Consider the following 16773-nt stretch of genomic DNA (forward strand, 5'->3'; position numbering starts at 1 on the left):
AGCACCTGAAGGCAGGACAAGAGGAAACGAATCGAGGAGAAAACCAACCTAGAGCCAAGGAGAAAATTCCTGACAGTCAGGACAGTGGAAGAGCTTGTCTCCAGAAGTTGTGGGTGCTCCAAGAACAGATTGGGCAGCCATTTGTATTAAAGGGCATAGGACAGTGATGGCTAACCTTTTTGTTCTTGGCTCCCAGGGTGTCTGTCTCTTCACTCTGACCAGAAAGCTGAGTAAACGGGGGCACCTCAGGGAAGTCACAGACTCACATTAAAACTTGGTTTGCCAGTTCTGCAATCCATCGCGACTTACTGCTGTAGCAAACCCACTTTGTCCATTAATCAATGCATCGGTTAATTCAGTTATCAGGTTAAGTCCAAAGTCAGACACTTTTTGAGATGGTCCATTTACCTCTGAAAATCTTCCTTTTAAACATGAAGTGTAAAATCCTGCATGACATCAACTAGAGAAGCAAAACAGGAACAAAAAAAAGGCCTGTCCAGAAATAGGTTTATCTGGCAGCGAAAAAGCACCAGACGCTGCTTCCCCTCCCGGCATCAGCACAGCAGCCCTCCTGGTGCAAGACGGGTTTGGATGAGGCCGGGCGCGCTTTAAAGCCCCCGCTGCGGGTCAGGAAACGGCCCAGGCGGCGACGCTTGTCCAAGGGGAACGCCTTGCGGTGGTCCCACCGGTGGAAGGGCTGGGACCGGCAGGAGCGGATAGGCCGTCGGCGCGGAGAGCAGGCGACCTGAGTGCGGCTCCGCATTTGGGCGCCCGGTCGCAGCACACACATACCCCCAGGCGCGCGGGGCGGCCGGCGGGGCTCCTCAGAGGCCTCTCCCGAGGCGAGAAGTCGCTCCGCTTCGTCCTGGGGCAGGCGGCCAGGCTCCTTCCGCCCGCTGGCCGCAGGGACTCCAGACTGCCGGCGGGGGCAGCGGGAGTGAGCAGAGCGGGGAGCCCCAGCTGAGGCCCCCGACCCAACGGCCACATCCTCGGCCCCTCCTGCGGCGGCTGCTTCGGCCCTCCCCTTCGCCTCGCTACCGGCATCGCGGGCGCCGCCTCCCGGCGCAGCGACCTCCCACGCCCGGCCTATATGTAGCGGCGCGGCCAAGCAGCGCCAGCAGAGGCGCGGCGGCGGAGCGGGGCTAGGCCGGCATGTAACGCGCGCAGCGGCGGCGGCGGCGGTGGTGATGGCGACGGAGTGGCGGCGGGCGCGCGCGCGGCGGCGGCAGGCGGCGGGGCCCGGGCCGGCGGTCCCTCGGGATGCGCGGGCGGCCTGGGCGACGGCGGCCGCGTCCAGCTGAGGACCGGGAGCAGCAGCCGCAGCGCCCCGGGCTGGCTGCACCGCCGGGAGGCGGCGGGGGCGCCGCGATGCTGCCCTGGAAGAGGCACAAATTCGAGCTGCTGGCCACGGACGAGGAGGGCCAGCAACAGCCGCAGCAGGGCCGGCGGCGGGAGCGGCAGCAGCTGCAGCAAGCGGCCCCGCGCGGCGCATCTCCGCCGCCGCCGCCGTCGGGAAAGGCCAAGGACTACTGCCAGGCGGGCGCCGGGAGCCTGCCCTGTTCCGCCGCCCTGGGCTCGCTGGCCCGCGCCTGCCCGGCCGAGAGCGCCCTCTCCAGGATGGGCAGCCTGTTCCGCTCCAAGCGCAAGAAGTTCCGCGTGAGCAGCGAGGCGCCCACCTACACGGCGCTCTACCTGGGCAACGCCACCACGCTGCAGGCCAAGGGCGAGGGCTGCACCGACGTGGCCGTGGCCAAGATCTGGGCCAAGAGCGAGGCCGGCCGCCACGGCACCAAGATGAAGCTGACCATCGGGCCGCAGGGCATCCGCCTGGCGCCCGCGGTGCCGGCCGAGGCCGCCTCCCGCCCGGGCCACCTCTACCTGCTGCACCGCGTCACCTACTGCGTGGCGGACCCTCGCCTGCCGCGCCTCTTCGCCTGGATCTACCGGCACGAGGTGAAGCACAAGGCGGTGCTGCTCCGCTGCCACGCCGTGCTGGTCTCGAAGGCGGAGAAGGCCCGCGCCATGGCGCTGCTGCTGTACCAGACGTCGGCGGCGGCGCTGGCCGAGTTCCGCCGCCTCAAGAAGCGCGCCGACGCGCGGCACCAGCAGCTGCAGCAGGTGGGCCCCGGGGCCGACGGCGCCATCCCGCTGGTGCCGCTCCGCAAGCTGCTCCTGCACGGCCCGGGCGGCTGCTACAAGCCGCCCGTCGAGCGAAGCCGTAGCGCGCCCAAACTGGGCTCCATCACCGAGGACTCGCTGGGCGAGGAACTGGAGGAGCGCGCCGCCGGGCCGGCCTGCGCCAACGGCGCCCAGGACGAGGAGTGCGACGGCGCCCAGGACGAGGAAGACGAGCTGCTGGCCCCGCTGGAAGAGGAGGACGAGGACGGGGAGGGCGCGGCGCCCGCGGGGTCCAGCCTGGGGCAGCTGATCTGCGGCCTGGGCGAGCTGGCCATCGGCAACGACGTGGCGCTTCTCCGCGCCGACCTGCGCGTCACCCGCCTGCTCTCCGGGGAGAGCACCGGCAGCGAGTCCTCCATCGAGAGCAACGGACACGAGGGCGGCGGCGGCGGCGGCGGCGGAGGGGGAACAGGGGGCGCCTCACCCCCGCCGCCCTTGCGGTCCTGTCACAGCCCGGAGCCCGACTGCGGCTGACCAGCCCCGCTTCCTCCCGCAGCTCCGCGGGGCCCCAGACGGCGCCAGGAAAGGGGGCGGCCCGGCGGAGAACGATCCGGGATGGGCGCCGGAGGCCGGCTTGCCTGCCGCCCCTCCCTGCAGTTGCGGCCAAACGTTGGTCGGTCCTCCGGGTGGGGGAGGGGCGCGCTTGTTTCCAGCCGTGGAATTTGGCGTCTGAAAGGGCGGGGCTCCTTCGTGGCTCTGCGGGCAGAGGGGCTCTTCCCCAGGGGCTCATCTTCCCTCTCCGCCCCCCGGATTTTTTGCTGTGCAAAAAGAAACTGGACCGTGTGGATCTTCACTGGAACCTGAGGAGTCGCTGCCCCCTTCGGTGCGGGGGGGGGACCTGGATTTTGGCTGTCTCGGTTTGTCTTGCACACAATAAAAGCAACAGAAAAGCGCCGCCGCCGCCGCCGCCGTACTTCCCGAGTAGGGAGGGTCCTGTCCTTGAGCCCCTCCCACAGCCCAGCTGGGCTTCGGATGGTGGTGGCGGTGGTGGGTCTGGGCTGGGAAGGAGCTGCCTGTTGGAGTCCTGCCTTAGGCGGCTCTTCTGGGGGTGGGAGGAGCTTTTTCGGTGCAAGAATTTGAACAACTGTCCCGTTTGCAGCCTGATTCCTGGAGCTTTTGGTTTTTTAAGCTAAAGAATAAGAAGTCCATCAATTACTTCCAGCAGGACTGAATCCTGCAACCTTTTCTGGGCACCCCACCAGCCCCCCACCACCACCCTGTGTGCCTTCATTTGATGGGCAGTCTGCACCCAGCCCTGGCATCTCCCTGCTGGTGCAAGGTGTGTGGAGGGGGGGGTTGTTCCTCAGCCTTGACATAGCTGGGCTTGCTGGCACCTCCCCTCCTGCCTTGGCACCTCACAGCCTCCCCAGCATCTCCCAATCCTGCTCCATCTCACCTGCAAGGCCAGGGACCTTATTGGGCCAATATTATTCCAAGACCTGGTTTGAGCGATGGTGGCTTCTTGGTCGCTTCTCAGTCAAGCTTCCATCTGCCCAGAGCCCAAATCACTTGGAGCCCTGGGAGCCCCTGGCCAAAAGGGGCCCTTCCGGGGTGGGTGGGTGGGGGTGGAGAGGCTGCTCCGAGGAGCGTGGCCGATGGCCAGACTGGGCCTTCTTGGACTTTGCCCCCAAGGCCCACAGCCAGACGGGTAGGCTGCTGCCAGCGTGTGCTGGGCGGGGCAGCATGGAGGTTGAGAGCTGAATTCTGCGGGTGTCATTTCAGCTATAATTAATTCAGGCTCGTGTGTCTGGCTTGGTTTCAGTCCACGTGGGAGGGACTGCAGGCTGTTGGAGGTGGGGGGGTTGCAGCAGGAAGTCCCACAGGTGGGTGCCAGCAGTGTCCTCCGATGGGCAGAGACCACCTTCGGCCCTCTCTGTCCAGGTGAGCCAGTGTGGCTGTGGCTCATGGGGCCTTGCTTTCTCCATCCGGACAGATCTCTCAACAGATCCAGGAGATTCTCTGGGCCTTTAGGTGGGGAAGCAGTACCAGCATCCTTAGCCTCCCTAGTCCTACTAGGGCCCTCATGCACCTCTGCCCAGAAAGGGGTCTCTCAGCCTTGGAGGGGGGGGTTGAGTTGCTAGGAAGAAGGAAACGTCCCCATTGAAGGGTGGCTGACCAGCAGGCTTTGGGGGTCTTTCCTTCCCCTCTGCACTCTCGCCACAGCCGGCTTTGCTCCCTGGCTGGGCCCTGAAGGGGTGGCAGGAGGCTCTCCCGGCCTCTCCAGGTCTATTCTGCCCCTCCATCAGCCACAGCAGCTTTCCGTCCCTTGAGCTGAGGGGGGAGGGGGAGGTTCCATGCAGCACAGCTGGTTTAATTCATTAGCCCACTGTGGGGACCTTGACTCTAAGCTCTCCAAAGGAGCCGAGTTCCAGAATATACTTTTTGATAACGTAGAAATGTAGCACCTGCAATCCCCTAACATGCCAAGCCAATGAAAAAGGGTTAAAAGTAGCAGCCGAGCCTAGTGAGTTGTCTATGTAGCCAAGAGGTTTTTAACCTGAGTTTCGTGAACCAAACCATGGTCCCAAGAGAGGCAGCCACCATTTGTTCCCATAGGAATGTTGTGGGCAGCGCAGCTTGGCCCTGAGATGCCAGTCAAATCCTTTGCTCAGGATTTGGAAAAGCCCTTGGGAGTTTTTAAAGGATTTTATTTTTTTAATGAAGCCCCACAGCTCCCACTCACTCTAGCCATGGCCACCCATGGACCCCTTGCTCTGCAGGAACTATGGCAGTTCTGCCTCCGGACAACAGGCTCCACGGGGCACTGGATTAACCGATTCTTTTGGGTTCACACAATACCTTGGGGCAAAATCCAAAGATACTAGAGCCGTGGAACCAAGGTTGGCAGAATGCAGTGTGAACGACTCTCGGGTGGCAAAGGAACATTTGCCAGGGGAAATGGTACAGCCCACCTTCTGGGCATCGCCCTTGCCCAACCTGGGGGTGTGCTGCCAAAGAAAGAAAGAGGGCATTGTGGGAGGGGGCTGAGAATGGAGTACATTATACTTGGGCAATACCCAAGGTGCAAAGCGGGAGAGCAGGAAAAGGGGCCTTATGAAGCCAAAGGGTGGAGACCCCCAAGGGTCCCAGGCCTGCCAGCCAGAGGGAAAGGAGGTGGGGGGATTCCTGCAGGGGGAGCCCCTGGACGGAGCAGCAGAGAGCCCTTCGTGCCTGATGGTTCTCTGGCACCTGTGGGAAAAAATAACTTTTCATGTTGCCTTTCATTTGTCATTAATTCTACTAACATTTCCCTCTGGGGTTGAATGGATAGTTATAATTCAACTTTCAATCTATTTTTTTGGTGTCTTCAGGATTTTTAAGCGAAGTAACAGTATAGAAATATTTTTAATAAACGGATAATGAGGCATCCACAAAGCAGAGAAGGCGGGGCGAAAGCGGGTCTCCCGGGAGCAGCCAGAGGGTCTTTCAGGAGCGTCGGGCGGAGCGGTGACTCACGGCGCGCATCGCCCACGGATCCCGCCCTGACCGAGAGAGAAGCGGCGGCCGCATCCGTCCTGACAGCCAGGCGAGCTCGGGAAGCTTCTCCGCCCGCAGACTCGCACCCACGCGTGCACACACCCGAACTCGGCTCGTTCCAAGGGCGGCCTGGAGAATGGCGGGGAAGCTCGGCCGTTTGTGCCCGTCCGGGTTTTTATTTAGAAGGGCGGCTTCTATTTTCAGGGGAGTCGCGTTCCATCCGCGCAGCTTCAGGAGCCGCTCCAGGCGGAGGAGCCAGTCCCGCCTCCCAGGGAAGAGCCGCCGGACGCCCCCTGTGCAGGCGGGCCGCATCTCCTGGAAGGAGGAACCCTCGGCCGCTGCCGCAAGCCCCGGCTAGGGAGCCGCCGCTCTCCCCTTCAACCCGGGCAGGCAGGGGTATGCCTTGCAGGACCCGCAAAGCCCCAGGCCAGCGTGAGGCCGGCAGAAGCCCCGAGTGAAAAGGCTGCACGGGGGACGCCACAGCAAGCTCTGTGAGCGAGCGGTGAGCAGCTCTGGGCCCAGGCCTTGCTCCACTCCAGTTGGGAGAGGCTGGGCAGCTGCTGTCATCTGAGCAGCGCAGGGGAAGCTGGCAGATCCAAGCCCTGCTTGGAAGACTCTGCCCAGCAGAGCATCTGTGAGAAAACAGCTGGGCCTGTAAGTGGGATTCTAGCACACACACAGAACAAAGGTTCCTCAGGCCAGCCTGCTCTGGCGGAGGAGGTGGCTGCCATGAGCGGAGCAGCCGGCCCAGCCTGGATTGGCTCTTAGAGGAGCCACCTGGCATGAAGAAGCCCCTCTAAGGAAAAGCAGCCTCGCCCCCTCCTGGCACTGGGAAAGCCCCCCTGGCCACAGACGGTTGGAGCACCCTGCAGGGAGCGACCCAGAGTCCCCGGGGGGGGGGGGCTCTGATCGGCCTGAGGACACGGTGGGGTGGGCAGAAGAGCCACTGGCACCACATACCAAAGATGGCCTCCCACAGCAGCTTCCCCAGCTTTTAAATGTTATGGTTAATCTTAATTGGGTTTGTTTTTTGGATACTCTGTTTTTTTTGTGTGTAATATGTGTTTTTTTTTTTAATGTTGTACTCCGCCCTGAGTCCTTTGGGAGAAGGGCGGCATATAAATCCAATAAACAAACAAACCAACCCCGGCCGGTGGAAGGACAAGCTGCGCTTGGCAGAGCAGGAAGCAGGCGCTGGTTAAAGGCCGCCCCTCTTGCCTGGCACAGCCGATGATGCCCTGCAACACAGGCTGAAAGGCCAATCCTGGGAAATCCCCAGGCGGATCCAAGGGGCTCCTTTGGGCCTTTTGGGGTAACGTCAGCTGCCTCCTAGTTCGATGGGAAGGGAAGGGCTGGTGCCCTTCTGCCCCTCCCAGGACCACCAGGCAAGGCTCTTCCACTGTCCTGGGAAGGCTGGTGGGGGAGTCCATCTTTGGGAGGTCCTGCCAGAGGCTCTTCTGGCCGCGGAGTCCCCATTCAGACCCCCCCACGGGGACTTTGGGTTGCTCCCTGCAGGGTGCTTAGCAGAGACACCAGCAAAGGAAGGCTAGATACGGGTGAGGATGGAGTGTCCGGAGCAGGGTGTCCAGCCTTGGGAAGTCCAGAAGTCTTAAAGTTCCCAGGGCTGGACATGAGGTTGCTCTGGGGGCTATGAAGCCCCCAGAGGAGACAAAAGGAAGAAGGGATGGTCCTCCAGCTGGAGTCAGAGCAGAAAAGTGCTTGCAGCTGGCAACAGTAAGTAGGAAGAGCTGGCTTCTGTAAGCAGCCTCTCTCTTGGGGGCTCATTAAAGCACCCAGGCCGCTCATGGGACGCTCGCTGGCTGGACGGACTCGGGGATCCCCCGCCTTCCTTCTGCTGAGGACCGGAAAGGAGAGCAGCCAGCCGCCCTGGGCCCTGCTGGGAGCCAGAGGGAGGGAGGGAGGGAGGGAGGGAGGGAGGGAGGGAGGGAGGGAGGGAGGGAGGGAGGGAGGGAGGGAGAGGCTCCCTTCCCTCTCCAGTGTTGTGGACGGTCTCTGGACGGTCTCTGGAAGGAAGCAGCTGCAGGCAGCCTTGCCCTCCCCCCTCCCGCCAGCAGATTCTTTCCCTTTCCTGACTTAAACAATGGATGTCGGGCAGCTGCAGACCAACTGTGGGGCTACCGAAGTGTGTGGGGGGGGGGATGGGGGGGAAGGGAACCGGAGGGCTCCATTTTTATCCTTGATCTGCTTCCTGGACTGGAGCTTTTCTACATTCTTACGGTTTTTGCTCCCAGCGGTTCACAGGCGTTTCACCCTGTGTAAGAAAGTGGAAGTGGGGAGGCAAAAGGGCTGCTTCCATCGCTGGGTGGGCCTGGGAGCATCAGCCGGGAGGTGTCAGGTACAGGCAGCCAGATCCACAGGGGAAGGTTCAGGTTGACGACCTTCTTGTCCTCCGCCTGTGTTGCCTCCCCGGATGGCTCGCCTTCTCTCGGGAGCAAAGAGAGAAGGCCCCGCGGAGCCTGGGGAGGTGGGGGAGCCCAAGGTCTCTTGTGGCTGCTGCACAGTGACTCAAGGCCGCCTGCCTGCTTGATTCCTCCTCCCTACCTGGCTGGCAGCTTCCCCACAGGAGGCGGGGAGGCCTTGTTTTGGAAATGGTCATGATGCAGAGAGCAGGCTGGGAATTTCCCTTCCTCCCTTCCTCCCTCCCTCCCTCCCTCCCTCCCTTCCTCCGGGGCTTTGGAGGCCAGATAAAAGAACAACATGTTTGGCAGCACCTTTAAGGCCTGAGCAGTCCTGGATGAGATGCCAGGGACACTGCTGTGAAGATGGGCAGCTCTGCCCCCTGCTCTGCCTGAGGAGACCGTGGCACACAGGGGATGTGTGTGCTGGTGCCCGCGGGGTCAATGAGGCAACGCTGAGCCAAGGAGGAGAGCGTCTCGGGGGGCTTCCAAGGGGCGTCCCTTGAGTTGTGAGGTCTGTGCCACCTGCCACCTGTCTGGGCACAAGGTGGATTCTGAACCCCAAAACCAGGATCTCAAAAAGGGAGGGGTCTGAGCACCCCCCCCCCCCAGCTGCCACCTCCTTTCTCTGAACTCTCACAAGCAGAACCTGGGCACTGGGCAGCATCCTCACTAGGCCGGGGGTGGGGGGAAGGCCGCAGGGTCCCTTCTGTGACCTGCACCCTCTGGCAGCCAGGAAGGAAACCCACGTGCCGGGGGGGGGGGCTACGTATAGCCAGCTCCACAGCTGCCTGCTTGGTTGCAGTGGGGCCGAGGTGCAGGGGGGCCTCCGGGGCATCAATGCTAGTTGGTCCTCTGGCAAGAACTTCCTCCTGCCCAGCCTCCAGCTGCCTCCCCAGAGCCCACTTTTCCGCAGGTCCTCTGACCGGTGTGTGTGTTGGGGGGGGGGCTGCCTAGGCATTGCCTTGTGAAACTGCCCCCACCCCAGCCACACCCGCCCTGCTGCTGCAGCCCCCCCCCCCCCCCCCCCAGCGAGGCCAGGCAGGTCTGTGGCATAGAAGCTATTCTTGTTGCAGGCAATTGCCAGGCTGGGTAATGATGGGTTGCTGTTGTTCCAGAAGGGAGACAGCAGCTGCTCCGCTGAAGGGGATGATTGCAGCCTTCCTCCCCGGAGGACTCACCCCTCCCCAGCTGCGCCATGCAGCCAGCCCACCCCCCCACCCCTCTTTTGCTCTGACTTTCAGCTGTGAAGCAGCAGCCTTGCTCAGCTCCCCTGCGGCTTCCCCTGCACGGCTTCTCCTGCACGGCCTCTGGCCTTGGAGGCGGCCCTCTAGCAGGCCTGAGGGGGGCATGTTTTAGGACCCTGCCCCTTGCTCTGCCCTGCTGTGTGCCAGGGCCTCTGCTCCTCCCAGAGACACCCTGGGCTCAGCAGCCGAATCCCCCAGACCTTTGCTCCAAGGCCTTCGCAGTCCCTGCCTGCCCCCCCCCACTTGCCTTCTGTAGCAGAGCCAGGCCAGCCGCTTCAAGGTGCCCCTTAAGGGTGGGGGCTGCACTGTCCTCCTCCTCCTGCACCCCCTCATCTTGCCGGACCTCCTTTCCTCCAGGCCCTCCAGCGTTCATCCCGTGCCTGCAGGGGTGAAACTTGTCCCTAACCTTGGTACTCCAAGGTATACTGCCCCAGCTTGTGGAGGCTCCATAGATCCCTTCTTTCCCCTTTCAGAACCCAGAAAGGGAGAAAAGATCGAAAAGATCAGTTTATTTTATTTATTTATTTTGTCAAACATGTATCAGTCAACATATATGTGTATAAACATGATTTTGGATACATGAAATGGATATGAAAAAAAAGAAACATTAGGAGAGGGACGGTAGGAATGCTGGTGCGCTTATGCACGTCCCTTCAGGACCTCTTGGGAATGCGGGGAGCTCGGCAGTAGACAGTCTAAGGTTAAAGTCTGGGGGGTAAGAAGCCACAGGGTCAGGCATTGACCACTCGGTTGCTGAGGAGGTCAATTATTTGCTATGATTTGCCCTTCAGGATCCCTGCTGCCTTTCCCAAATAAGAGTTTCATTAACTGCTCCGCCCCCAAACATCCCTGCCTCTCCCCCTCCCAAGGCCTGGATCTAGACGTCCTGCCTCCTCCCAGCCCCCCCCCGTCCTCCCCCCCCCGCCCTGCTTGGCTTCCTGTGTTGAGGCTTGCAGGTTTTCCTGTTTCCTCCCCTTCCTGAGAGAGCTGGAGTCCCTGCGTCCCCCGTGGGGATGAAGATGGCCAGGCTGGCTTGACGTCACACCTCGGATGGACGGAGCCAGGCCCTTTCCCAGTCAGCAGCGCTGCGGGCCCAGCAAGAAAATGGTAAGAGAACCCCTGCCTGGCCTTGAGGAATAGAAGTCACTGGGACCTGACCAATTACATCCCAGTCTCCTGAAGGAGCCGGCCGGCCGGCCGTATTATTTCAGAACCAAGGCACCACTACATCTTTCAAAAATCCTGGAGTACCAGGAACCACCTGATGATTGGAAAAGGACTGATGTCTTCAGGAAAAAAAGGGAGTGGAAACAGACCCAGGAAACTACAGACCAATCTAACATCAACACCTGGGAAGATCTTGGGAAAGAGAATAAAAAACCAGATCTGCCAACATCTAGAAACAAGCAACACCTAGAAATTATAACCAGAAGCCAACATGGATTCATCAAAAACAGATCATGCCAAATCAATCTTATTTCCTTCTTCAACAAAATGACTAAATTAATAGATCAGTAAAATGCTGTAGACATAATATACTTCGGCTTCAGCAAGGCATTCAACAAAGTAAACCACAACCTACTTCTTAGTAACCTAGAAAAATGTGGGATAGACTCCATCACCACCAGATGAATTTGTAACAGGCTGACAAAACTACTCAGTGATTAGTCCTTAATGGTTCTACATCCACATGGAGGGAAGTTAAGCAGGGAAGGTACCACCCTCTTAGGGCTCTTCAGTGTCTTCATGAATGACATAGACGAGGGGATAGGGGCAGGGGTGGAATTCAGAAGGTTCTGGCAGGTTCTGGAGAACCGGTAGTGGAAATTCTGAGCAGTCAGGAGAACCGGCAAATGCCACCTCTGGCTGGTCCCAGAGTGGGGGGAGGGGAATGGGGATTTTGCCTACCACGCCCACAGAACCAATAGTAAAGAAATTGAATTTCACCACTGGATAGAAGGGAAACTCATCAAATTTGCAGATGACACTGATGACAGGAACAGCCAACACACCAAAAGACAAGGCTCAGGATCCAGAGAGATCTTGACAGACATGAGCAATGGGCCCCATCCAGCAAAATGAAATGTAATGTGGAGAAAAGCAAGGTTTTACAACTAGGCAGGAAAAACACCAAAGGGACCAGCACAGATTAGGCAAAACCTGGTTCAAAAACTGGAACTGTTGAGAGGGACCTTGGAGTCCTAGTGGACGATCCCTTCAAGGAGAGGCAGCAGCCAAAAAGGCCAATACAATCCTTGGTTGTATAAACAGAAGCACAGAATCAAACTCAAGTGAAGTATCAGTTCCGTTTTATAAAGCCTAGTAAGGCCACACGTGGAATCCTGCATCCAGTTTTGGTCACAGCATTACAAAGAAGATGTTGAGGCTTTGGAAAACATGCGCAGAAGGGCAACTAAAACGATTAAAGGCCTGGAGACTAAAAACTTTGCGGGATTTGGGTCTGGCCAGAGAAAAGAAGGACCAGGGCGGGACCTGAGAGCATCTTCCAGTATTTGAGGGGCTGCCACAAAGAGGGGGGGGGGGGTCGACGTATTTCCCAAGGCACCAGAAAGCAGGGCAAGACGTGATGGACGGAAACTAATCAAGGAGAGAAGCAACCTGGAATAAGGGAAACTTTCCTGACAGTCAGGACAATTAACCAGCGGAACAGCTTGCCACCAGAAGTTGTGGGTGCTCCATCACTGGAGGTTTTTAAGAAGAGACTGGACAGCCTCTGAAATGGTGTAGGGTCTTCTGCTTGAGCAGGGGTTGGACTAGAAGACCTCCGAGGCCCCTTCTTTATCTGTTCTGATTGATTGGAGACCCCCAGGATTGAAGCTCTGGGCACCTTCTCTACTTGCACCCTTCATTCAGGGAGGGGAGGAGACACGGCTGGAAAGCAGAAGGCCTTTGGGGGAACAGCCTCCTTCGCAGCCAGGGCTTCCGTTGAAAGGTGGGGTGACCCTTCCCAGCATCAAAAGGCTATCACACAAACACACACACACTCAGTCCTATAAATCTTTCTTTTTGGGGGGTGGGGTGGAGAGCACCTGTGCCAGGGAGGCTTCCCCCACCATTGGCCAACTCAAAGCCAGAGGGCAGCCACTCCTCCTGACTCCTGCTGCCTGCTGGCTCTGGGCCAAACCCCAACCACCCTGCCCTGCTCCCCCCCTTTCCTCCCTCCCTCCCAAGCCCTGTGCTTCTCCTGGGGGTCCACCAGCAAGGCTGGGCGGGGCTTGCAAGGCTGGCCACTCAGACACACGGAGGGGGCTCTCTTGGGCTCCTTGTTGGGAGGGCAGGGCAGCCGGGCACGAGGGAGGGGCAGGAGTTTGTGCCAGGCAAGGGGGAGGCTCCCCCCCCCGGCAGAAGTCAAGGTTGCCATTGAGCCTGGCCAACTGCTTAAAGGGGCTGCAAAGAGGGAGGTTGGAGAGGCCGGCAAAGCCCCCCTCCCCATAAAGTGCCTGCAGGGCCCTGAAATGCTTGGGGGATACTTGCCATTGCCCACTCTTTCTCCCCTCCCATGCTCCCCCACATTTTCTGGCTCTGCACCCTCTGCCGAATCTCCCCAGGTGGGCTGCGTTTGCACCAGACGATGATTTATCCCCCCCAAACCCATTGCAATGAAATTAATGATCACTTAAACTTTTATTTGGTTTCTATTTAATTCATTAAATTTTTATGCCAATGCAGCTGCTTACTCTCACACCAACCTCCTTCAGCATGCTGTGTGAACGCAGGCTCAGCGTACAAAGCGGGGCTCTGCCAGAGGCAGCCGAGGAAGCCGGGCACTCCTGACGGCTGAAGCCGGCGCTTGGCCTGCCTGGGCTGAGGGGGGGGGGGGCTGGGGGCAAACGAGGGCAGAAGGGGCTCCCGGGAGAGATGTGGACCGGCTGAATCAGCTCAAGGTTCCTTCTGACTTAGACGAAGCGGAGGCTGATCAGATTTGTCGGAAGGGCGAGGGAGGGAGGGAGGGAGGGAGGGCAGCTGGGTAGGCGTGGAATTCAAACGTAAGGAAGCTAGAGACCTGGACTGAAACGTATTTAAAATGAAAATAAAATTGAACAGACGAATCCAAGGCTCTTCTCCAAGGAAGCAGAGGTCCTACGTAGACATTCCCTGCAGAACAGCAGACACACAGCCTCAAAACAGGGGGAGAAAAGGTTAATTGCCACCTGAATACCAGAGGCTGCTTCAATGTCTGTGGAGATTCATTCAGGCCGCGGTTGCCCAAAGAGGCAACTGGACCTTCTTGGGGGTTCCCCCCCCCACCCTCCTTGGAGAGCATTTACCCTCCCATCCAAGAGGCTTCCTCAGTTCAGAACGGATGGAGCTTCTTGGGCGAGAAGCAAAACGTCTTCCTCTCACGGAGGGAACAAAGTCCAGTTGCCTTTTGCAAAAGCCCCCTTGAGGGCTGCCCAGCAGAGGTTCCCTTTGCCAGCCTGCCCTACTTTCGCCCGTGCTCAGCCGGAGTCCCACTTGCAGGCTCTCCCCTTGAAACGGCCAAGAGAAACCGGGAGAAGTTCCCAGAAAGGCCCCAAGGACCTTGGTCAAGGGATCATGGAAAGCAGATGTCTGAGAAGGTTTGGCCTCCAAAGGTGGCCCTGAACGATGACCGCAGAGGCTGCTCTCCCAGGCCTGATCAGACGCGGCCGAGCACGAGGAGCGATGGATCCCAGAGAGTTGGGCCTCGGCCCCAGCATGAAGAACCGTAGAGGCCAGGTGCCCCCCTTCTGCCTCTGCCTCCTCTTCCTGGAAGCAGCTTTGGCTGTTCCGGTCAGCACAATTGGGGTGGAAGGGGGCGGCCCCAGAAGACATTGGGGGGGGGGGTGTCTGCAATCCGCTGTGCAAAACTGATTAACCCTTTCCACCTGGTGGGTGAGCTCGGTGCCTGTTCTTAAGCCGCGGCTGCTCCCTTGCGCCCAGTCCTGCTTCCCACAGCGCACGGCCCCCACGCTACAGACCTTTGTCCTCCTGATGGTTGTGGGGCAGAGGCAGGAAGCCTCCTGCTGGGCTGACCAGCCCCCCGGCTGCTCAGCCACGGGCACCTTGCCTGATCCAGGCAGATGGAGCTCCAGCAGAGACCCACCTTAACCAAGGAAGGAAATGGAGCAGCGGCCAGGGAACATTGGCTCTGGATTTCTGGGAAGACCTTCGTGGTGTCCTTCATAGTAGCACAATGGGGCGGGGGGAAACCCCTGGTTCAGCACCTGCCCAGCAGAATGACGGGAGCTTCTTCCCAGCCTCTCCTGCCCCAGGGACTCCCCTCGGGGGCTCCTTCTTCCCTCCCAGCTGCTCAGATGCCCTTTAGATGCAGGATCTCCAGGAGGGCCAGTTCAGGAGGGAGGAAAGGCGGGAGGGGGGGACTTTTTCTTTTGGGGTGAATGGGGAAACCAACCTCTCCCAAGGCTGCCGTGCCTTGGGCCTGAGGAGCAGCCACTGGGCGCCCCCTGACCCCCACCTGCCTCCCAGCAGAGGGCTGGCACCTCCTTGCCTCTCAGGCATCATCCGCCCACGGAGGGCGGGGAGGCAAAAAGGGAGGGGCAAAGCCTAGCCTAAGGAAGAGAGCAATGGGGTTCGCGCAACATGGGAAGCCACCTCTCAAAAATCTAACCCAGGCTAACAGTAAGGAAGCACTGCTTATCGTATGAATGTGACCATTAAGACACTGGAGGGTTTCAAGAAGAGACCGGAGTGGACAGTCACTCCTCTGAAATAATGTAGGGTCTCCTGCTTGAGCAGGGGGTTGGACTAGAAGGCCTCCAAGGTCCCTTCCAACCCTCTTATTCTACGTTCTCCAGAGGACCCGTTGCAGGAACCCAGCTGTAGTTGAATCAAAGGGTGTTTTGTGCCGGTCCCTCAGATTTGACCGCTGTGTCCCGTCCGCCTTCCCCTGAGCTACAGGAAGGACCAGGCTGTAGGAGGGAGGAACTGGAAGGGAAATATTTTGGACAAAACAGGAAGGAGAAAGGAAGAATTGGCCGGGAGACGCAGTCTGCTTTCACGGAGCTTGACTTCGCGCAGTCTCAAGGGCCCTGGGAGATTGGAAAGGGGCCCAGGCCAGAAGAGGCTCCTCCGAAGCCTCCCTCAGAGGACACCAAGCCTGGGGTGGGACGCGGGGCTTCCCCAGGAGAGCCTCTGGCAGACCTGTGGGACTCTCTCCGATCCCCTTCCCGGCCCTGGGACTTTCCATATTGGGCAAAGCAAAGGCAAAACAGTGACTTCTCTTAAATGGACCCAGATTTCCTGCCTTTCCTGAACTCTCCAAAGCACCAATTGGGGGAAGTCCTGTCCGGCCTTCGAGGGCAGCTGAGCTTCTCCAGATGCAGCCGGGCTCGCTTGCCTTCCTCTCCCACAAGGACGGCCCTCCCTGGTCAGCCCGGAGGAGCAGCTGCCCCTCCCCTGAGGTGGGCTTGCCGGCCCTTCCGAAGAGGCTCTTGTGGCCCAGCCGGAGGGAAGCTGGCTGGGACTCCAGTCGGGATCAGGAAAGCTTTTCTAGGGGTGCCCCTGCTGCCAGGAGGTCCTGGGGGCAGCAGCCCTCCCTCTTTGCTCGGGCCTGCTGGGAGATTTCCTCCTGAAATGCAATTTGGAGACGCTGAAGGATCCTTTCATGGCTGTGCGAAGGGAAGGTGCGCAGAGGGGGAGCCCCTTACCTCACAAGCCTCCTCCAGCTAGAGGATTGGGTGGGGAGGGGGCTGTGGTGGGGGAAGAGGCTCCCTGCCTCTTCTTTCTTCCCTGCCAAGGCTGCAATTTTCCTGCCATGAACTCCCACTGACAATGGTTCTGCTGGCAGCCCTCCCTCCCCCCCCCCAGCAGAGATTTCACTGTCACCTTTGCAGGAAACAGCTGCTTCCTAAAAAAAAACCCACGTTCCCCCCCACCCTGCAATCCTAAAGGAGCCACCCACTTTCCAAGGGAGACGCTCCCTTCCCCTCCAGCCTCTTTCCTGGGTCTCTCCTGCCAGCTGCACTGCCTGGAGGGCACATCTGCAGGAGCCCAGAGTTCCTCCGCCGGGCTTCATTCCGCCCTGGTTGGCCTAGTGGGGAGGGAGGCAGGCTGGGAGCCAGGAGGCGGTGCCCTCTCAGCCATGGAAGCCGCCCCTCCCTCAACCTGGGGCCACCTCCTCCGCCGGGTTTTTGTTGTTGTGGGGAAAAGTGGGGGGGAGGAAGGAGCCCAGGGTGTGTTTGCCATCCCCGGGAGCATCTCGGGAGGAGGCACCTGTGGGCCAGTCCAGGCCCCGGGAGGCGCTTCGGTTGGGGCACCGGCCCTTCGGCTGAGCCACCCTGAAGAAGGAAGGCAGAGCCCGCCAGCTGTGGCCTGCTTGGCATTAGCGCTGAGGCTCCCACATCTTTGGGCTGCTGATTTCAGGGACATTTTATCACAGTGTCCTGTGCAGCTTCCTGTTGTGTAATCCCAGCCTCTGATTTGGCAGCTGCAGCTATTTATCTCTGGAAAAG

At 59.7% G+C, this 16773-nt stretch overlaps 1 protein-coding gene across 1 annotated transcript; it reads left to right on the forward strand.

Annotated features, from left to right (window-relative positions):
• The first annotated feature begins 1236 nt into the window (after positions 1-1236).
• On the forward strand, positions 1237-3077 carry FAM43A (family with sequence similarity 43 member A). The gene has a single exon (XM_032225477.1). It carries the CDS (start codon positions 1261-1263, stop codon positions 2650-2652), a length of 1392 nt encoding a protein of 463 aa, XP_032081368.1. The 5' UTR covers positions 1237-1260; the 3' UTR covers positions 2653-3077.
• The last annotated feature ends 13696 nt before the right edge of the window (positions 3078-16773 follow it).

The sequence above is a fragment of the Thamnophis elegans genome, chromosome 10, assembly GCF_009769535.1.
Source record: "Thamnophis elegans isolate rThaEle1 chromosome 10, rThaEle1.pri, whole genome shotgun sequence".
NCBI classification, from domain to species: domain Eukaryota; kingdom Metazoa; phylum Chordata; class Lepidosauria; order Squamata; family Colubridae; genus Thamnophis; species Thamnophis elegans.